This window comes from Hipposideros armiger, unplaced genomic scaffold (assembly GCF_001890085.2).
Source record: "Hipposideros armiger isolate ML-2016 unplaced genomic scaffold, ASM189008v1 scaffold_792, whole genome shotgun sequence".
NCBI classification, from domain to species: Eukaryota; Metazoa; Chordata; class Mammalia; order Chiroptera; family Hipposideridae; genus Hipposideros; species Hipposideros armiger.
Window position 1 is genome coordinate 260,379 of NW_017732142.1, and position 23,624 is coordinate 284,002.

At 34.1% G+C, this 23,624-nt stretch overlaps 1 protein-coding gene across 1 annotated transcript in view; it reads right to left on the reverse strand.

Annotated features, from left to right (window-relative positions):
- Window positions 1–23,624, reverse strand: part of PKHD1L1 (PKHD1 like 1) — a 143,431-nt gene that overhangs the window by 104,237 nt on the left and 15,570 nt on the right. The window contains exons 5-18 of the mRNA XM_019628463.1: window positions 23,283–23,340; window positions 22,071–22,164; window positions 20,131–20,184; window positions 19,527–19,600; window positions 18,412–18,454; window positions 14,659–14,729; window positions 13,359–13,469; window positions 11,292–11,378; window positions 9,092–9,360; window positions 7,691–7,782; window positions 3,842–4,001; window positions 3,408–3,543; window positions 2,500–2,643; window positions 843–1,000 (exon numbers count right to left, since the gene is read on the reverse strand). Coding sequence (XP_019484008.1) covers window positions 843–1,000; window positions 2,500–2,643; window positions 3,408–3,543; window positions 3,842–4,001; window positions 7,691–7,782; window positions 9,092–9,360; window positions 11,292–11,378; window positions 13,359–13,469; window positions 14,659–14,729; window positions 18,412–18,454; window positions 19,527–19,600; window positions 20,131–20,184; window positions 22,071–22,164; window positions 23,283–23,340 — 1,551 coding nt within the window. The remainder of the gene's footprint in view (window positions 1–842; window positions 1,001–2,499; window positions 2,644–3,407; window positions 3,544–3,841; window positions 4,002–7,690; window positions 7,783–9,091; window positions 9,361–11,291; window positions 11,379–13,358; window positions 13,470–14,658; window positions 14,730–18,411; window positions 18,455–19,526; window positions 19,601–20,130; window positions 20,185–22,070; window positions 22,165–23,282; window positions 23,341–23,624) is intronic.

Below are 23,624 nucleotides of genomic sequence, written 5' to 3' on the forward strand. Positions count from 1 at the left end.
ACTTTTTCAAGAGTTTTAATTTAGAATGACAATAGTTACATTCAATTGGTTAACCTTAGGGTATTTAGTTATTACTAAGGTAGACATATTTGCTTAATAGTTTTTTAGAGAACAATGAGGCAAACCTAAATGAATGAGCACCCAATTAAACAGATTCCAAATGAATAGTTTTCCAAATTAATTAAAAATAACTGGAAAGAAAACTATACACCTAATGTATTCTGTTTTTCAAAAGAAGAGATACAGACACTGAAAGCCTATATTTATGACTATTTAAAACATAATAAATAATTCTGCATTATATAGGAATCCGTACACATTCACGAGGTCTCCTATAATTTCCACATCTATTCCTTTGGGAAAACACAGATATAAATGGTGTTCAGAACTAAGGATTTGGGATGACATGTGATCTTTCATCATCAAACAAATACCAACAAACTCATTGTACAGGTAGTTGTCAAAATTCAGTAACTCACAACAAATATTCCTTTTTATGTAGAGCTGACCGCTATGGAGATACATTTGATCCTGTTGGCACAGATCTAAGAACTCCCCTTTCATTCTCTGTCTTTGCCATATTTCCTCCCTTCTCTGCTCACTATGGGTTGGCTCCAACCCATCATGCCAAGTAGGGGAGTACATTACTACTCCTTAAACTGTGCTTTTAACAATGTGATATATAGATGATGTATTACAAAATTGTACACCTGAAATCTATGCAACTTTGCTAACAATTGTCACTCCAATAAAATTTAATTAAATACAAACAAACAAAACTCTTTTTATAGAAAGGTGATATTTAAATGGCTTTCTTTTTAAAAAATTAATATAGAGCATACTTCGGCTTCTGATGACCTTGGGGTAAGAGGCTTAGAAGTGATCCCATCCCAATTCAGTGTGAACGTGTCCAAACTGGGTTTTCCTTTGGTTTGTTCTTTAATATCCAGTGTGATATTATACCCTTCAAATATTTCATAACCGAGCATATCAAAGTCTCCTGAAATGAAGTACCAAACAGAATTTTAAGATGTTAATAAAATATCAATAGATCCATAGTAGACACTAAATTTAACAAAACTGGGTTTTATTTGGAGTTCCCTTATCACAAAAGAAGGATGATGAGAAAATGCAGACCTTTGAATCTGAGCGGATTTATGCATAGCACAAATAGGAAAATAGTAGATAAAGTGCTATTTCTTTAAGGTTCTGGTTCTATGGCTTAAAAAAAGTATTATAAGAAACCAGGAGGTAATGGGACCATGAGCTAAAAATCAATGGGCAGTAGAGTATTCCAAAAATTCTTTTAGTTTTGTGCCAGTACCACTGTCTTAGTGTAAAGGGCTAGGCTAGAATATTATTTTTTTAGACATGAATAGGGTACAAAGTGGAATTTCAGGAAACAGCCCCACGCTTGCAAGGCCTATTTACACAATTTTACTTTGGGAGAAATAAGGCGTTGTTCTCAGATGTCTCTTTTCTTTTGGAGGATGCTCTACTAGTGGAATCTCACTGACCTTCTCTGTTGGGTAAAGTTCTAGAATTTGCCAAGTTATGATTTTGGTACCATATTTCTCTCTGATCTTTAAATAAGTTCCTGGGAGAACAAGGACAACCTTATCTTCATTTATGTAGTATTCTGATAATCTAACTTTTGGGGAATTTTTAGAACTTCATGTTAAACATAACTCTTCACTCTCCATTTAACAATCAAATAAATAATTTCATAAAGTGGGACAAACATTGAAGCAATATTTTACTTAAATTAATTGGAAAATAGTGATTGCCCAAAGAAAAGTAAACACATATATTCAGGGACCTATTTCATGAGTTTGGTATCTCCAATACCCAAATTGGTTGCTAAACGTGGCTGTAAGACTTGAAAATATAAAACATTAATAAGTTAGTAGCTATTACTTGAAAAAAAAAAAAGGTAGAGAGGTCAAATAACTTTGGAAATGTTGGAAATATTAAACACCAGTGAACTGTTTTTTGTTTTTGTTTGTTTCTCACTGCAGGGCTCCTCAGGGATTTTAATGTTCTAATAAGCTCTGTCAGTCTACAGGGAGAAGCCATGGTAAATTGTGTTTCCAAAGTGGATTTGACCACAGAGTCCTTTCATCAGGCAAGATCTGGCCAGACTAGTGTGTCCTGGGCAATACTGAGATACTTAAATTTTACTCCCAGAATTAATATCTTCACTAATTTTTGCTAATTGATAAGGTAGACTATTATACTGCTGGCACACTTATAGTATATACGTATCGTATATTTCTCATGAACTGAAGTTGTACATTCCTGGACATACAACTGAAATATAAATTACAATAGAAAAAATTAACCGCTTGCTACTTTTCCTAAAACTGATCAAGGCTGTCGATCCAATTCTTTTCCTGTCTCATTTTATGGAGCTTTTACCTCTTTCAATTGTGCTGCACAGGATACAAATTTGTTTCCTAGAAAAACTTTAGGGAAGTGCAAAATGAAAAACATGCTTACCTCTAGTTGAAATAAAGGTTATCGTGTAAACATAACTTTGGGGTTTTTTTGTTCTTATTACTTGAACTGCGTCTGGTTTTAAAGACCAGAGGTCATTTAAGGCTGATTGCAGCATGACGTCAGAAGCATCAGCAGGTAGCAAGACTTGGACGAATTAAAAAAATAATAAAAGAACAGTTGAAATCTTTCTGCACTACCACAACCAACAATGATGTCTCATATTTGAATTTTTTAAAGCACTCATACTCTGCACCATATAAGTCATCACTTAATGAAACTTCTGAAATTGATTCAAGTTCAATAATATTGACTACTTAATTGGATTTTGGTAACTTGAGACTAGAGGTCATATTTTATTGTTTTATATTCCGATAGTAATAAGCATTGTGCTTGACAAATGGTAAGCACTCATCAATATTTACTGATTGAAACAATTAACAGAAAGAGCAAAGATTATTTTTTCAGGATTTATTATAAAATATAGAAATATAATACAGTGTTTTTTTTCACAGATAATTACTGTCTCATGGGTTTACCACTTAATTTGAGAAATTGAGAGAAACATTTTACTTCTCTTTAATGATGAATTTAATTTCTATTAACTTACATCTATGAGTCACAGATATATAAAATCCTTGTGTGCAGTTAGATATACATTTATCATGATCCTAATAGAGGAAAATGATAATATATATCATGGTTTTATTTTTTTATGCTTTTATATATGCCATTTTTTTATCCCGGTCTGAAGGCTTTTTTTCTTTATAATATAGCTTTCTGCTTTTCTGTCAAGCATACTATTAAAGCTATATTTTCCAGATAGTAGAATTTGACTACTTACAGCAAATACCTCTCTATAATATTACATATACATGAAGAGGAATAAAATCTTCGTTATTATCACTTACCCGTTTTTTCCTTGTTATAAATTAATCTATACTGGTAAAGCAAACATGAATTAACTTCTATACATGGGCTGGTTACTGTGAACTTCTGAACTTCCTTAGTTGCATTAGCTGTTTCCCAGTTTTCCAATGTTATAACCTATTTCTCAATTAAAAAAAAAATCTTTACTATGTAGAAAAGTACATTTTAAAACCATCAAAACTGAGCTATTCAATGCCTCTATATTGCCCTATTTTACTGCAAATTATAAAATAAGGTTTGTGTTAAGTAACAGCTTCTTTAGTTTATAATACAGACACTCCAAGCCACAGTTCAGTAATTCCCCATGACCACTTTCTCCCCAAACAGTACCTTACCCAGTAAAATGAATAACCAAATAGAACTCTTATCTTTGAACATTTACTTTCTATAAGTTGGGTCTAGAATCACAGCAAACCTGTACTTCCTGGACAACTGTTGACTGGGATTGGATGACTTGTTCTTCATTCACTGCATCTTCTGTTTGTTGTTCAGAGTAGACATTTCTATACTGGTACAGTCCAACATCAACAAAAGCACTTAGTCGATACTCCTGTAGCAAGATTTCAATGTAGTATCTGGAAAATGAAGTAACTAATAAATATAACTTTTTCTCCAGAGCACTTGTCATGAATTTTTTTGCAATGAATAAAATTTCAATACTATATAAAATACCTGCCTGTTAAATGATTTATATTGTAGTATTTCTGATTTTAAATATTAAAATATTAAAAGTTTCACAGTAGTTTGCTAAAATAAAATGAATTATGTAAGATATCTGCATTAGTCAAGAGTTGTTCCCATTCATGGCTAATTCATTCACTTTGTCAAAATATTTATTGAAAAAGATACTATTTCTTATCCTCAAGGAGCTTAAACAAAATTACATTGTAATTTTTAATATGAAAAATTGCTCAACTTCACCGACTATTAAGGAAATGCAAATCAAAACCACAATGAGGTTTCACCTCTTACCTGTTAGAATGGCTATTATCAACAAGACAATAACAAGTATGGAGAGGTTGTGGAGAGAAAGGAACCCTCATACATTGCTGGTGGGAATATAAATTGGTACAGCTGCTATGGAAAATAGTATGGAGGTTCCTTAAAAAATTAAGAATAGAATTACCATATGACCCAGTAGTCTCTCTTCTGGGTATCTGCCCCCAAAATCTGAAAACATTTATCCGTAAAGATATATGTACCCCTATGTTCATTGCAGCATTATTCACAGTGGCCAAGACATGAAAACAACCAAGTGTCCTTCAATAGATGATTGGATAAAGAAGATGTGGTACATATATACAATGGAATATTACTCGGCCACTAGAAAAGATGAAATACTGCCATTTGCGACAACATGGATGACTGTTGAGATTATCGTGCTAAGTGAAATAAGTCAGAAAAAGTTGAGAACCATATGATTTCACTCATATGGATATAAAACTGAAAGCAACAAATGAACAAGACAAAAAACACAAAACTTATAGACAGAGACAATAATTTAGTGGTTACAGAGGGTAAAGGGAGTGGGGGATGGTAGAAGAGGGTAAAGGGGGTTAAACATCTGGTGATGGAAAGAGAACTGACTCTGGGTGATAAAAACACAATGCAATACATAGATGATATATTATAGAATTGTGCATTTGAAACCTATATAATTTTATTAACCAATGTCACCCCAATAAATTTATAAAAATTAAAAAAAAATAAAATAAAACTCCCTGGCATAAAACACAGAGGACATGCAGAGGTTACATACTTTAAGAAAATGACAGGCACACTTAGACATGTCATATATTGTGTGTCTGAGAGGTTATATGTACCAGGGATAAAAAGTTTCTACTCTCATGTTCCTCAAATATTGGCTCCACTTGTAACTTGAGATATAACACATTGCCTCAGGAAACCTGTATTGATTAGATTGACTATGGCCCTCCAATAAAGTAGATGGGCTTCACACCTTATATATAGAATTCTTGATTGCTAAGAAGGCCCCCTGTCCATCACCCAACTACCTATCCAGGATAAGGCATTCACTGACCCACTGTTATAGGTGAGTACAAATCTACTGCTTCCCTCCCTAAATCTCTATCAAGTTTACCACAGCTGCCATCTTTGGACAGCATCATTCAACATATACTCTTTTAGATGGAGAATAAGTATCCACTGTTCCTGAAAGACTCTGATTGAGGGACATTTGTTACCTCTCATCTGTCTACAATGATGGAGCTCTCATCATCCCCCTCACAGAAGTCATACTGGAGGATTGCATCAGGCTGTTGGCTGCCCTGAGAACCTGTTTGCCAGCTCTACCAAATCACAGTGGGTGACACTAACAAAGGAGCAGAGCTTGAAGAACTATTAAATTCTGTATCTTTACCTGGCAACTTAAAAGTATTTATTAGGCACTTTCTATGCGCTAGACACTAATCTGAACACTTTACAGGTATAATATTTAATCATCACAAAATCCTATAAAATAGATATTATTATTCTGTTCATAAGAGATAACAGAGTTAGGTTGAAAGATTATTTAAAAACCAGTAAGTAGGGTAGGATTCAAAGTAGAACAGGGTAGCCAAAGGGACATGTGCTTAGAGACAGGCTATATTATGAGTAGAATGAACTGGCAGTATGAGCTACCTTTGGAAAGGCCTCGGGGACCACTGTGCAATAAACCAGCTGGAGTGGCCTCAATTTCAGAATTCACAGTCATCATTGTAAGTGCAGAGTGTGAATTCCAAGTTCGTGTGTAGAAGCACAGATACCAGGCAGCAGATGTATTAGGAGTCGCTTTCATGCAAGCTCTGTGCTCCTGCTAAGCAGGTAAACTGAACTCATTTTCCAAGACCAAGGCAAAGCCCGAAGGTGAATTGACACTGAATAGCAGTAGGGGTTAATTAGGTAATCCATTTACCTGAACTGGTCCAGCGATCTTGGTTAAAAAAGAAAATGTTAAAGTATATAAAGAAGTGCGAGTAGAAGGAGGAGGAGAAAAAGTATGGAATGCTTTCTCCATGTCACTATGGCTAAAACCTCAGTGAGAACACTAGGTGTCACTGCTACCAGGTACCACAGATCCCAACCCTTCTTGTCCAAAGCTATCAGATCTTCATTTCATGGTACTGCCTACCAGTGTAATCTCATCAGTATCTAGAATGGTGATGTGGTAGAATGAACAACAACAACAAAAAAGCCTCCCATCAAAATTGAAATCTATTTTTTTCACCCAATCTAGGTTTGGCCATTTGCTTTGGTCAATGGGGTACTAGCAAATGTGACATAAGCAGAGTCTTGAAAAGTGTGTGTATTAGGAACTACCCTTCTTAGTGCTGGAAGCCCATTCATCAGTATAGCCAGTCTGGACTGGCCTCCTGGAAGATGAGAGACCATATGGAGAGGAAGGTCTCAGATTAAGTTCCAACCGTGTCAAACGAACTCCAGATATGTGAGGAAAGATATCTTTAAACCATCTGCGGCCAAATTCAAGTAGCCATGACCAAAAGAACTGCTTAGCCAACCACAAAATTGGGTCGCTTTGAGCTACTAAACTTTGGGAAGTAGTTTCTCGTGCAGCAAATCCTAACAGATACAAAAGATAAATGGAAAATTATCTCAATGGCTCTTTTGACGTTCTCCATGTAATACCTATATTTAATATATCATGTATTTAACCTTCCTGTTTTCTAGGAATCCTGACTGAATTTTTTTGAATGGGATTATCTGCTGTTTGAATGATTCCTTTAACTTCTCCCTGCATTTGACCTTTCAGCACTAAATAATGTACTCCTTAAGGACAGGGAATATATTTTAACATCCTTTGCATTAAATTTCCAGTACTTGGATGAGGGTCTGGAATAAATCAGTGAATAATAAATATATGTAAACTATGGCACCGATCCATGCGGTTTGGGGATTTTCCTCTAGCAATATTCAAGACCTCAAATGTAGGAGCAGAGAAATTACATGGCCAGATTGATTGAAAGGTCCTAGTAAAAAACTGAAAACAGGATTGAGTAAATTTCACAAAATTGTAATTTCTGCAACAGGGATAATTTAGATGTCAAATTTCCCTAATTAACTGAATGCCACTATTCATGAAAATATAGAAACAAAATTTAATAAAATTACAGTGAATGCACAATTACAAATTAATCCAATAAACTAATATCACTTCCATCAATAAAAACAAATTGAAAATATTTTTAGATATAAAGTTATAATGTTTAAATACCACACAATCATTTAAAGAAAAAAACCTTACTCTTTTCCTTTCTGAAGATGAATGTCATCAGATCTTTGTGTTGGACTGGAAAAATAACCATTGGCATTTGAAGAATGATATGCAATCTTCACCTTATCCCCCAAAAAAAGAGGGAGGGACGGAGGGAGAAAGGGAAGGAGAGAGGACCTTATTAATGAACCTTTTCAGCATTTATTTTTTACTATTTCTGTCAGTCTTAGAGCTTTTATGAATACGAAAATGTGAAACTACTTCATATTTATCTTCTAAGATCTGTTATCTATGATGAAGTGAAAGTTTAAAAAATTTTTAAAAGCATCAAAGCTCACTTCATTCTTTCATACCCTAACATCAACACCACTGTACCAAGTGTACTGCACAGACCATAGCTTCTCCACAGTTAGAACTGCAACGGAAAACAGAAAGACGCATACCAGGAGGGTGACTTTTATTATTAAATAAAATATGATTTTGTTCTGAGGAGAACTTTGAGAGATTTAATCAAAATGAGATCATTAAAAATAGGTCTGAAAGATGCCAAAGATCACTAAACAGGTCTGCACACTACAATGAGAAGACTAGGTTCTCATTATGAAGGACTATACCATCTTTGGAGGAAGCATACTGACAAGCTATGGCAAAATTGGAAATCCTATATCACAGGTAGCAATTTAAGCTTGTGCGTCCAGTTTGAGAGGTAATCTTGCCATCTATATTGAGTCCTATAATGTTCTTTTGATATAATACATTAGTTTCACATTTATGAAACTGTCCTAAGGAAATACTGTAAAATACAGAAAAATTTAATGAACACAGATGTTCAACAAGGTAGTATTTGTGGTCATCAAATCAGACGTAAGAAACTTACCAGTATGGAGAGAGTGATCTAAGCTTAGTAAACCCATGTAATAACATACTACTCAGTCATTAAACATGGTATTACATAAATTATTTAATAACATTTGGACATACTAATATGTGACAAAATAAGACTGAAATTGGATGTATGATTGTATAGAAAACAAAATAGAGATATAAGGAAATGGTAGACTTTTCATTTCATGACTGAGTAAAAGCGCAAAAGTGAAATATTTTCATTCTTTTCCAAATTTCCAGTGTTGTAGCTATAATTCTTTCATAATAAAAACAAACTTTGCTTCTAAAGGAAATATATGTGTTTTTCCCGTGGAAAGGAAAATTTAGATATGGGAAAGCATTTTCTTTGAGGTCATGGATTTTCTATGATAATTTTATATTTTGTATCACAAGTGTTAAAATAGCCAAGGAACCGCATGAAAGACTTACCTAGTAAGTTATTTCATATATTTATTGGTTTTGGTTTAGAGTAAATTATGTATATGTATATATAAAGATTATCATATTGTTTTAAATATATTAAATAATTTTCTTTGGCTTCCCTACCTTATCTTCTGGAAGTCCAGTTGGGCTGAAATAAATAGCATAACGGTCATCACCTTTGATGTAGAATCTATAAACATCAGAATCTGGAGCCACCAAAAATCCACTGAGGCGTGCAGCAAACGTGTCTTGCTCCATCGGCCAAATATAGGAAGCTGAATCTACCCAACTGGCACCCAGGTACCCTGGTGTTCTTTCACTGTATTCAAGTATCTCTTCAAGATGTACTGGCTGGCTGTTATTCCATACTTCAAGCTTTAGGCCTCTTCCACCTGGACATAATAAAATAAAAGAAGCCTTTCATCAGAATTATGATGCGGTATCTCAAGGGCCTTCTAGCTGGGTGGTGGTGATAGATATTCTATTTCAATTCACATTTTTAGAGCATGTGTGTAAGCAAAACAATTACACATACCCCTACATGTCCCTGCATCCAGGGGAGAGAGTGCTATGACAGTCTACAACATCACCTCTCTGCACCTCAGGCTCCATATATGTAAAATGGAATAATATTACTATTTGCATGGTTGCTATGAGGAATATATATATATATATATATATATATATATATATAATATATATATATAATATATGTACAACACTTAGCACTTAGTAAGTGCTTCACTTAAGAAAACAATATAACAATTATTACCTATGATATGACTGATGTTGCTTTATATAGTTAAGTCTCAAAACTTCAAGATTCAGACTATTTGATTACAAAACTTTTGCCTTGATTGTTCTCTGTAACAAAAGTTACTCAATTAATGGCTTACAACTAATCAAAGAACAGTACTGTTGGCTTTAAGATTTCTGTCAGTATTTCTTCTTATTTGGTTTTTTAAACATTACCTCTGCTCAAGGATTTCATCACCTTCTTAGAATCAGAGAGAGGATAACCATTAAGGTGTACCTACACATGCCAGTATAAACCCTGTGATGAAGTTTTCTCCTTATTAAAAAGGAGCCATCTAACTTTATTTCTTCCTTAAAATACAACCGTCAGGCTCCTGCCTTCCCTCCAGCAGCCTTACGCTTGTCTGGAATGTCCAGATCTAAAAAACAACGGCTACTCCTCTTCAGCTGAGTTGGGTGAAAGAAAAGCTTGAGCACTTCAACCTTACAGCAGCAGCATTCTCTGATATTTACAACTTTCTGTGATGTTATTAATTATAAATATCAAAATTATTTTCTTAAACTGCTCATTTTTTTTCTAATATCAGTCAAAACAAGGAAACTTAAGAGGTTGATAAACATTATTTATTTGGCTTCAAATATCAACCACTGACACAATTAGAAACCGATTTCACTGTGTGCACAAGAAAAGATACACACCCCGCTAAACATGAGAGCATCTCAGAGGTATTATTACAGATATCAAGGCCATCAGCTGCACTTTTATTGGGCCACAGGTGAAAGCCTGAAAAGAATTCTGAGTTCCATTTCTCTCATTCCCTCTTATCACTCCTAAATCACTTTAGACAAGTAAGGATTTAACCTCTGCCATTTATTTTTCAACCAGAAAAGGCATATTTTAAATTTCTACATAGCCAGTACCAACATTTAGTAATCACCATTTAATTTGAAATAAAGACATCCTCATACTCTATCCATAGAGATGTGTTGTTTTCAGTAGTGTCCAAGGAATTTAGGTCGGGTTTACCTCCAGGGGTGCAGCCAGTATGCAGCTATGTTAATGCAAATATTTCCTAATCCAGAAAGTTTAAAGCAAAAAACTAAGAAAAAATTTACTATAATTCTAAATACAAATTCTAAAAAGTTCAAATAATTTTTTTTTACTAATTGTTATAGGCAGAATGTTTGTATCACCACCCAAAAAAACTCATATATTGCAACTTAATGCCCACTGTGGTGGTATTAGAAGGTGAGTAGATCCTGAGGGGGGAGCTCTCATGAATGGGATTAGTGCCCTTATACAAGAGACCACACTGAGCTCCCTAGCCCTGAGAAGACACCATCCATGAGGAAGAAGTCCTCACCAGACACCTAATCTGCCAGTACCATGATAATGGACACCCCAACCCCCAAAACTGTAAGAAATAAATGTTTATTGTTTATAAGATGCCCAGTCTGGAGCATTACGTTATAGCAGCTTGAATGAACTAAGACACTAATGATATATATCAATAATATTCTTCTTTTGTAAATGTGGAAATGGTCATTCTTTCTTCTGGTAACTTACCTGGATATACAGCTCTGAGAATAGGTTTATGGGGTGTCTTGCAACATATGCTATTTTCTGTGACATTCAAAACATCACAGGCTTGACCTACAGAGAAGCAAGGTACAGAGCTATTACTACAGAGCTTCAGAAATCACATCAGCCTATCTTGAAGCACTTTTTAAATTAGAAGAAAGTTGTACAAGCAAGAAGCAAAGTTAAAGGGGGTCTGCATTTCCTTTATATGTTCTCTATTAAAGTTTAGCACTCCTTAATTGTCATACTTCCAGAAGGCAACCTTTTCTTGGCAAACTATCACAAGCCTGAGTTAGAAAGTTTCACAATTTCTGAGAAACAACGTCAAAAATTTGATAAAACTAAGTAACCGTAAAAAGATTTCTCTTCTGGGTCCAAACTGAAGCAATATAGTTTGTTCCTTGGAAAAATGTTGTTGATTAAATCCATGATGTTCAGAATTTACAAAAGCAGATAATTCCAGTCCCCTTAGGTAAAATAAATAAATAAATAAATAAATACATAAATAATAAATAAATGGTGGTTCGGTTCAAGTTCTTCAAATGAAAACAAAGGGGATAATATTTTGTAAATGGTATTTGCACAGGCAGACTGAACCCAAAACAGACAAGAGTCTAAACGACAATGATTATACTTACATAAGCACAAGTAGACTTGAGGGACGAATCTATGTTTTAAATGCCCATCTGTCCCTCACAGGGCCTCATGTACGGTCAGCCCTCATTAAGTATTTAATGAAATGGGAATCACAGCCCATTAGAAATGATGCAAAGGTTAGCAAATGGAGGACGGTATCTTTGCCAAGTTTTGTTTGGTGGCTTGGAAGATTTATACTTCGACACTCCCTTTCACTATTTTGAATGCTTTGTGATGCAAGACCATTGAACCAGAAAACAGTACAGTCGAGCAGTATATTAAACCAATTTGGCCTATTTTGCTTAGAGCAAAAGGAAGATAAGCTATTTTCTTGAAAATCATTACTTTCAAGAAATTACTCAGGATTCAAAATCTCAAATCTGGTTATCACATTAACCGCAATGAGATATAAAATCTAGCATGTTGTATTTGCATATCAACTGTAGCATATGAGATCATTAAACACATTGTAATAATTAAAAATATTGTATGCCCCTCATTTTAATATTTAAAGCATATTTATTTTTAAAACATCAAAATAACATATATGAAATTTAAAATTTTTGTGGCCTAAGTTTTAATATTTATTCAGGTAACCAGCAAGCATTCATATGGATAGGAAAGGCATTATATCAATGTGAGATGAGGTTGCTTTCTATTAATTTCTCTTCTTGAAATCACATTTGGGCTGGCTTATGAGCAGATCCCTTAGATGTAGAAAATACTAAGCAGAGAGGGTTGTGTGAGAAAAAGCATGTGCCAGCTGCATGGCCTCTCCCCTGCCTATCAACTCAGGTTAGGTCCCTATGACTGAGTGGGAAGATCCCCATTATTATAATTACCCCAATCTCCCCTTTGAGCTGCATAGCTCCCTGCCTCTGAACAGATCTATACCAGACACATAAAATTGATGCATAACCAGGGAACCCAGTCCTACATACATTTGTGACCATATAACATATTCATTAACACTCTTCCCAAGGTCAATATCATCCATTATTTCTGATGTCCACACAAGGCACAGTATCATAGAAAGGGATGAGGAGAGAACCCCCAAATACTGCTTTAAATTTCCTCATAATTAATCAACCCATTAAGAAGAACAGTCCAAGAAGGACATTTAAGGGTCCATTAAACGGAAGGAGTGTGTCTCTCCGTGTGGTGAGGAATTTGTGGGTGGCAGCCACATGCTACCACACAATGCCTTCTGGTGCCAACCTGGTCATACAAGGGTGCAAGGAGTGGCCCTCCATGCACAGGTGCAGTGGGACAAGCATCAAGCCACTATGTGAAAATACCCAGCTTTAAATTCAAGACATTGATTGAGAAAAGACTGTTATTCTTCTCACAAATTATTAAAGACCAGACAAAATTTGTTCTTATAAGGTAATATATTTTAAAAATCATGAAAAATACCTCCAACTAGAACTCTGACTGGGAAATCTGTCTCATCAAAGAACCGTCCACTTATTGTCAGCAGGGTGCCACCTTGAACACTTCCTCGTGCAGGTGAAATCATAGTGACCTCTGGAGAGGGGGAGGGGAAGCACATAAAGTAAAACATCATAAATAGTACACCTAAGCCCAAATGTTTGCCGTTCGAAATGTTTCTAAATTACCTAGCCATAGCACCCAGTACAGTGCAGGTTCCCCATTACCAAATGAATGAATTAGGTGTTTCGTTATTGTGTCTCTGAGGAAATCCTGCAGAGGACAATAAACATGGCTTCTCCTGGGGACCAGGCTTTAGTGGTGACTGGTACCAAAGAGATGCTGGTGATGGGAGGATTCAGGGAGTAAGGAAAACCTGGGCTGAGCACAGATGTGCAGTTTCGAAAGAAAACATATGAAGGTAGGAGAGCAGCCTCTTTTTCCCCTACGCTCTTGAAGAATGAATCTTTCTTATACTTATGGGCCAACATCTTACATTTATATTTTTCTCATATAGTCCTATATTACTTATAATTGGAACTCTTGTGGCTGTGTATATAAAAGTTTTAGGTATATTAGTAAATGAGACCAGCGCATGGCATAGGGTAGATCTTATTAAAATTTATTCTTGTTGGTTCCATTGAAGTTCTAGGTAGTTTTACAAATGAGTTTCACATTAAATAAATTTCTAGAAAAAATCCAAGGTGTGTCATATTTGGCTGATTCCAAGACACACATTTTTTTCACATTGCACGTCTTCGAAACCCGAATGTGCTGACTTCCTTCACTCCTGTCATAGAAGGAAGTATAATTCTTCCAGGAGGACTTGTGTTTGCTTCTGCTACTCTCCTAAGGGTACTATCAACCTGAGACCCCTGTAAATTAAAATAAATTAAAATCTGCTTGAGGCTTCTTTTGCACTGACAGTATAAATCTGAGAGTATTAGCATGTGGTTTAAACTGACAGTGGAGTTTGGTTTTTTTTTCGTCCCTCAACCAGCAGCCAAAGTTGAGATGTGCAAGTTTCCCTTCTGTCTCTTTTAGTATGATAAGTTCATTTTCCAATCAACCTTACATACGAACATAGTCTCCAGGGTCTTAGGTTAATGACAGGGTTTCCTATTATACTCCCCATCTCAGGCAGTTTCCCTCCTTAGAAGTACATAAAATAATATAGGGCACTCTAAGTCATTATTGTTTTTCATTTGATGAAATGAAGTATATACATCTCTCTCTCATTTGCTCTCTTTCTCACATACACACAGAATGAGAGAAAGTCACATACCTGCATATGTTTGAAACATTGAAATTTTATTCAGAGAAGAAACAAAATATGCCATGTTTTGTGGGGAACTCCTGTTTAAAAACAAAAGTTAAAAAAAAAATTCTTACTGTACAAATGAACTTCATGTTAGGAAATGTTATTATGTAATTTTTTTACTTTATTGATATAAATCATGTCATAATTTGAAAAGGAGCTGCACAGAACTTTGGGGGAAGTTAAAAATGTTCTGTATCTTGATTTATTTATTGGTTACACAACTATAGAAGTATACAAATACTACACAAATACACATTTGTCAGGACTTACTGAACTGCACACCTAAAATGTGTGCATTTTATTATATTCAAATTGTAACTCAATAAAGTAAGAATTTATATCACCATAAAAAAAACAGGATAACTTCATAAAGGCTGGGCTTTCCACTGACCACCCTGCTCTCTCTTTTCTTCTAAAACATTTAGTGTCACAATAACCAACACTGAACACTTATCAGGTATCATGCTAAGGTTTAATCTTATTTTAAGATTTTAATCTTTTAATTTATTTAATCCTTACCACATTTAATCCTTAATCCTTACCACATTTAATCCTTATCACAACCCCACAAGGAAGGTAAAACTCAGAGAATTCATTTATCTCACAAATGTCACAAAGAGGTTAAATGGCAGAAACAAAATCTGAACCCAGACAGCTTGAATCCAGACCTATATCTGGCTCCCAACCTATGTATAATACTACACAGTTCTCTCCCGCCACTCATATGTGGGACAGTACAAACAGGTCAGAGCAAGTTAACAACAATCCAGCAGAGTTAAGTCATTCTTAATAAACACAGAGCTTATTCATATTTTTATAAATACACACTTGCATTTCCATAGCCTGGAGGGTTGGGAAGGGAAAGAATCGGACCCTAGAAATTAAATGCTGCTCTCTTAATGACCTCAATGGAATTCATAATTAGAAAAGTTAAGAAATTTAAGTGTTAAGACTCAAACTCATTCATCATAATTAGAATACACTGCACTAGAATTTGAAAGGATAATGCAAATCTTGTGGTTGAGACCAACAGCTTACCCCCTTAAAATTGAACCCATGCATCACAATGTGCATTTGAAAACTAACGAGTCCCTGTAAGTATTTTATGTTAAATTAGTGATTTAAGAAGTTCATACTAAAGTTTATATTTTTATATGATAAGCCTTTCAGTTCATTTCCTAAAGAGCTGAAATGATGCACAACAATATTGTCTGTGGTCAGATCCTGTGTCTGAAAAATTAACTCTGCTTCTTAAGTTGATGGGAAAATTGCCTCCTGATATAAAATTGGAATGTAATTTATTCGGTATGACACTGAGGTGATTTCCACTAATTCATTGATAATGATTAGGCATTTCGCAATTAAGGCAGCCTCATCTGAATCTTATCAGTTTGGGACAGCTGTTGTTTGAACTTGGGTAATAGAGGAAAGAAGGCTGGCTATTAAAAGAAATATAGAATGGGTGCCACAATGTTCTTTAATTGGTTCATTGGATAGTCAAGAATCCTCCTGAAATTTGTAAAATATGTATTTTATAATTCATAAAATGGTTTTACACTTTTAAATGTCATATGTTCTTAAAACTAGGCTTTTAAGTAGTAAACATCATATTTCAACAGTTATCTTAAATTCCTAAGATTGTTTTATATAGAAACACAATTGTATCAATTCTAAGACAACACAAAAGTACAGCTATTTGGTTTAAAAAAGAAATTATAAGTTAAGATTACAGAATCAACAATTTTATGCAGTATTTCCCTATGTTGTGAGCAAATTGGCTGGCTTTTTAAATTGAAATTTGGGGAGCATGTTAATGTAGCAGATTGATTTATGTATACTTATCAATCACATTCAAGCTTGACCACTCAAACCTTCTATTTTTGGATAATTATTTCTCTGAGAGACATATGATGGATTTGGCAATTAATACCTTTCATATAGACTCAGAAGTAAGAATTCATTTTTCTCACCTTAAGAGAATGACATTGAGAGCATAAAAGAACCATATATTGTTCAAGAAATCATTTAAAATTCAATAATTGTTGCGTCTAACATTGTTTTCTAATATTTTCAATAAAATCCTTTTGTTCTATCTCATCAAGTTATATGTATGTCATGTCCTTGCAGAAAATTAACAGTTAACTCATGGGACTCTAATTCATTTGCCCCATGTAAATCCCCAAGCTAAATCTTAGTACCATTTACATATCATCCACTCTAGTTTGCCCTTGAATTATAATATTCTTCATGGTTTTGGTCCAGTCTATATTGGTCTATAATAATGTGTCTAGGTCAGGCATCACATTGTTACAAACCTATTGCCTCTAGATGTCTAGAACTAGATGATCTTTAAACACAATGATAATGGATTTGGTCTCACCAATTCAATTGCAGTTCCATGCATACGCGGAACAAATACCATCCTTTTCTTGCAGTCTATGACCAATAACCAGGTATAACATCTTTGATTGTAATATTGCCGTTTACTTCAAAGTTCTAATCATTCAGTCTCTCATCAGAGACAACAAAGAAATCAACATACTTATCCCATTATTGATCTACTACAGTTATATTAGGATTAGATGGCTAAATAATGTGACTTATCTAGATTTCTGTTAATTGATTCATTTTCTCAATAGGAGATGCTACGACATTTTGTGCGAAACAATTCACTTAGATTTGGCACTGCATGGTCCTGCCCAGGAAAGGCCATTAGCATTCCCTAGTTATTATGACAGTCTAACAAATGTCCCCATACATTTGCAAATGCACCCAGGAATGGGGTGATGCTGCCACAACAGAGAATCCTGAGTCAGGATGTTAAGTAGTGGTAAGACAAGGTTCTGTGGCTGAAACCCTCCACTAGTCATAGCAGAATACTGGAATGAAACACACAGGCCCTGGAGTTAAACTGCAAGGGTTCACATACCAGCACTGCTTCCTACTGGTTGAATACCCTTGGGCAATATATAACTTGCCTAAGTCTCATTTTTCCCAGTATGCAACACAGGGTGGATGATAACACTCAATTTTATAGATTTTTTTGGGAGTATTAAACGAGATAAATACAGTGCTTAGTACCACGCTTGCCACTCAATGTTCATTATCATTATTATCTACAATATGAGGTTTGCAACATGTTGAGATGTGCATATGCTGATATTTCTATAAACCTCTGATGATCTTTCTTACTGATATTAGGATGTAAGATACCTGGAAATAAGTTCTATTTTTATTAAAAATCGTAACTATAAGTTATTAACATTGGAGCTAAGATGGACTATTGAAAGCTGTAACTACTATCTTTCACAACTCTGTATGTCTTGACACTTTAAAGGAATAACTTTATCAAGTATCAACTATGGGGTTTACTTATTTTTACATTAGTTCAAATAAAAAGTGAATTACTTAGTTATCAAAAAGAATTACAATTAAATCAGAAAAGGTAAAGACAAAATAACACTCTTCAATATCACAATCAAAGGGTTTTTTTAATTTGTTGCTTTAGGTAATGCTAGATTTCCCAACAGTTGAAAAGCCTTGTCTGAGGCACAAATTATGAGTAAAAGGGAGTTACAGACACTTTTAATGTTAATTTGTGGGAAGAAAGTGATTACTTTTTTAATCTCTAATCTATAGCACAAAGTAAATATACAGTTTTATTTTATTTACCCAGTTGAATCCATTATGAAAATTATTATTTACAAAAGAACCTACCTTCCATAATCACTATCCAAGATGAAGCTGACATTGTGATGACCTGGAATTAATTAAAATACACAATCAATTAAATTCCCAAACACAGGAGAACAATCACTATATATTATAAAGCTGATTTAAAAGCAACAAAACTTAAAATTAAAACTGTAAATACACATATATTAATCAAAGAAATGACAACTGAACTATCTTAAAGAAGTATCTACTATTTTAATATATACATAATAAGGTGTTTCAAGGTTATAACTAGAAAAAACCTGACAAAATATAATAATGAATGAAGACTGATAAAAGAACATATATGTCACCATATTGCCCCTGAATTTCTATTGCCTATTCGACAGCTATTTAGCTGGGTCAGGGGTTCAGGGACTCAGGGTGAGCACACAGTTTGCTCCTTTCTTAACAGAGCATATTGTCTAGTGGAGGATACAGTTAGTCAAGAGCCATGACACAAACACAAGGATTGTAGTCATACAAATTGCGATAAAGCTATCACGGAAAAGGAGAGTAAACTGAGAATGTAAGGCAGGGGATCAGGGAAGGCTTTCTGAAGACATGACATTTTATCTGAAATTCTCAGGATGGGAAGCTTTACTTGCAAAGGCTCTGAGACAGAAGGGAGTGAAGTTAATTCAAGAATTAAAAGGTTGAGGGCCGGCTGAGTGGCTCAGTTGGTTAAGAGCTCGCTCAATAATGCGAGCTCTGAGCAACAGCGGTTCGATTTTCAGCCCCAGCTGAGCTGCCAACAGGTGGCAGGGTGGCTCAGCTAAAAAAAAAAAAAAAAAGAATTAAAAGGTTTAGATATGCGGAGTACATAGAGCAAGGGGAAAAAAAACAGTAAAATTAAGGCTACAGGAAAAAACTGCCAAATTATATCATGGAATCTTCTGGATGACAAAAGAAGGGAAAAAATTAATTTGAAGAAGGTTATTTTAAATGTAAACATTAGGAAAAAGGTAATTCTTACATGGTTACATGAAAACGAAAAAAAGCCAAGGAAAAGAGGAAATGATAATTTTTAGAAAAGGGGATGAGGGTGCAGGGGCAGTCTAGGATAATACAAAACAAGGAAATTCTGAGAATTATGAAAAATGATGATCAACATTTACCAATGTAAGTTCCAGTTGTCTTACAAATCATAGATCCCATATCTCCACTTGGATGATCTAGTTTTAGACCATACCTAATAAAATATATATGTTAATTTCAAAGTTTACATTGACACTAAAGTACTAAAATATTGTGTTTCCCTTAAAAACATCTTATGAATTGCAGAATATATATCAGGATAGAAGCTATTGCTACAACAAAAATTTCTGCAAAATAAAAATATTTCCCAGCTTTGGTTGAAGATATTTGAATGAAACTTCATTGAACAATTAAATATTTTGTAATTAATTTGGCTATCCTTATTGATATTCCTCTTAAAGAGTTAAAATACTACCAAGTGAAATAATTATTTGATAAAGATATTTCTCAAGATGTATTTCTCATAATGCTCTAATAATTCATATCACACTATCCTGGAGACAATGGAGGATATGCTGTCAGGTAACATCTAAGTATATAAAGTCTTCTTAATTTACTATAGAATATTACAACTTATACTGTATTATAAAGCATTCATGTGATATTGCTAGAAATTACTATTTAAACTTAGTATGTTTACATCTGCTATTTATTTTTCTAAAAAAAATCATTTGAATTACTTACAAATTATCAGATTGTGGTATCAGGAGCTCACAAGGCATTCCTCCAATATAAACTCTGTATAAATATTTTATTAGAAAAGATCAAATTATGGTTAATAAATTGCTTCAAAATGCTCTCCTCCCACCAACTCACTGCCACCTTATATTTTCCCTGTCAATCATTTATTACCCATCACATATTCATTCAACAACCATCCATTGAACACCTATTATGTTGCAGGCTTTGCTCTAGGTACTGAAACACATCAATGAACAAAATAAAGATTCCTGCCCTTGTGGGACTGGCATTCTAACTGGGGGAGACTGATAACAAGCATGATAATCATAACATATTTAGTGTGTTAGTAAGTGATAAATACGATGGGAATAGAAAACATAGACACAGATAATGGGGACTGGTCCATCTGAAGTTCAATGAATTTAAATACAAAAGATAATTTTGTATAAGTTCATACCATAGGAACTAAACAGGTCCATAGCAGAGGCCCCACAGAGTAATCAGGATGAAACGAACATCCAACAGAATCAGTGATATTGACATGGGAATAGAAGCTGGGAAGGGGCAGGGTAAGGCTGGAGAGGGAACATCTGTCTTGGCATTTCTGCCGCTGATTAAGTCAACTTATTGCTTTAAGGTTGATAGAGCCCAAGGCTATTGGAGGCCTACAGGTTATTGACTAGTATTGTATTTTTTTCATCATCATAATAAACCACCCAGTTTCAGTGACAGCAAATCCCAGACTCAAAATAAGACCAGATATAATCCTGAACTTAAAATATAAGGACTCTGCTTTCAGAAAACTTTGAACTTTTTAATATAATTTTACACATGAATCCTTTCATTGGGTCATTGATTTATGTGTGTAAAGAAAGTAACGTGAATTACTGTACCCCTTATAGATTTATGGATTCATATTCTCCTTCTCATCTCTTGTCTCATTGCACATAAATAGCAGTTTAGGTGCATTTACAGGCACTTACTATGTTTCATCCTTGCAAGCATTTGATGAGTTAGTAAATATCCTTCCACTATACAGATAAAGAGACTGAGGCAGGGAACTTAAGTAGCTTGCCCAAGCCTGTGATGAGTGAGGGATAGAGCAGGAATTCAAACCCAGTCCCTCAGCTCTCCGTCTGCTCTTAACCAAGCCCAGTAATTCCCACAGTGCTCTGAGTTCGCCTGTCTAGGTTACTACAACACTATTTGGCCTAATACATATACTATTTAAAAATTTTTCTCATCTGATCTTTTAGACCAATAGCTCCTTGGTAGGCACTAGGTCCTTTAGGCATTTGCATGTCCTCTGTAATTTGTACCTGGTGTGAATTTGGAGATTTGACTGAACTCACTAGATTTGTGAAAAGCAGAAGCAGCTTGAGCACTCAGACTCCTGACTTCCTGCCCAGGACTGGGACCACTGCCCCGGGTTAATGGAATTCAGGCATAATGAAACGCCTTGGGGGCCCTGGTGTCACAATTGAAGGGGTAGAAATGAGATGGATGCAGGTCTAAGGTCTTTTCTCCTCCCATTAGTAAGTATGTGAAATTCTTTTCTACATTTATATACAGTATTTCAGGGTTCCCAGCGTATTAAGGGCTGGGTAGCCTGACCTCTGAGGTCCCTGCTGACTGCAATTTTGTGATTTCATGACATAATTTCCATCCATTCCTTTGTATTAAAGGGAAGTAATATTAGCTACAGTGAAGCGAAAAAAAGGAGTCCCTTTCTGTAAGTTAAACTTTCTACTTCTTGGCATCATTACGGGAAAGGATGATTTCATAAACCCAATCTAAGAATTATAATACAAACCATTTATAACACTCAACTACATGGTAGCAAACAAAATCTTTATTTATGCTATATATAAAAACCTGTCTATATAAAAGGTCAAATATTTGTTTTCCTACTATAAAAATATGTTTCCACTTCAATAATTTACCTCAAAATCCTAACATTTTTCCCATTGGAGCTTAGTGCAGTATTACTTCCATAGACATCAGTGAAGATTCTGCCTCGGATTGTTATTAACGTACCTAAAACCAAACAAAATTTCTGTGTAAGATTGTCTACCCATAAATCCACATACTTAATATCAACACATTAGAGGTTCTTCCAGTGAGACCAGCATCCAAACACATATTTCATGTTTCCTACGACTACTTAAAATTCTTCTGAAAGTTGTAGCAAATACAATGAAACATAAATAAATATTCATAGTATTATGGAAGTATCTATAAGTATCAACAGATTAGAGAGGTGTTTCATGGAAGACAGAATGAAATATTCAATAAATATCACTTGGGTCATGGATGAGTTAATTGGAAAAAATAAATAAAATAAGAGTCCCTACTTTATACTAAAAAAACAAAATCAATTCTAGGTGAAATAAAAATTAAGTATAAATAAATAAAACCATAAAACTCTTGAAAAATAAGTGAAAATTTATGTAATATTTATATAATTGGGATGGTAGAGTTTTCAACAGCATAAAAATGAAGGTTAATAACAAAGGTTAAGATCTATAGATTGGACAATAAAAATTAAAAGTGTCTAAATGACAGAAAAACCATTAATCACTTTAAAAGCAAATGATAAATTAAAAAATATTTCCTACATATATGACATATAAATGGTTAATATCCTTAAAATATAAAGAATTCTTAAAATCTAATATGTAGAGTTGACTCCCCTTAAATTAAACCAAGGAGATGAACAGGTAATTTATAAAAGAAAAAATACAAATGTCAGTAAATATAAAATAAATTTAATTATATAAATCAAAGAATTGGAATTTTCAAAGCTTACTGCATTTTCCATATAAATTTAACTTGAAAAAAATAGTACATGGAATTGTCAAAGTTACAGAACAAGGCATTCTCACATATTCCTATTGGAATTATAAACTGGTATGATTATAGTTATAATGAACACTGGAAGGCAGCTAAATGCCCAATAGGAGGAAAGTTAAATACATTATAGTACATTCAGATGCAGCTATTAAGAATCATGTTTTTAAAAAAAATATTGGGAGTTATTATATAATCAGAAAAATGCTATTTATAAATTTTCAGATATTATAGTAATTTTATACATTAAAAAGTAAATTAATTACCACAAACCAAAAAGATATTTCAGTTATAATATAACAGACCTGGAGTTCCTGATAAAGGTGTGATGCTTCTGATTGTTGGGGTTTTGAAACTTTTTGCCTGTAAAATAATACTTTCGATAAGCACTCTTATCTCTATTTTATTTCTAATTTTATGGAATATTTCTGCTTCATACATTATTTATATTTAAACAGTACCCGTAATATGACTGTAAAAATATTCCTTTTTTACATATAAGAAATAAAGTTAAAAATATTATTCTGATTATTCAAGATAGTTTCCTTACCCCTAAAAATCCTCTCTCACTTTAAAATGTTTCTAGCTTGGAATTTTTAAAATTCAGTCATCCTTTTGTTATTAGTGTAAGTCAAACCACAGTAATA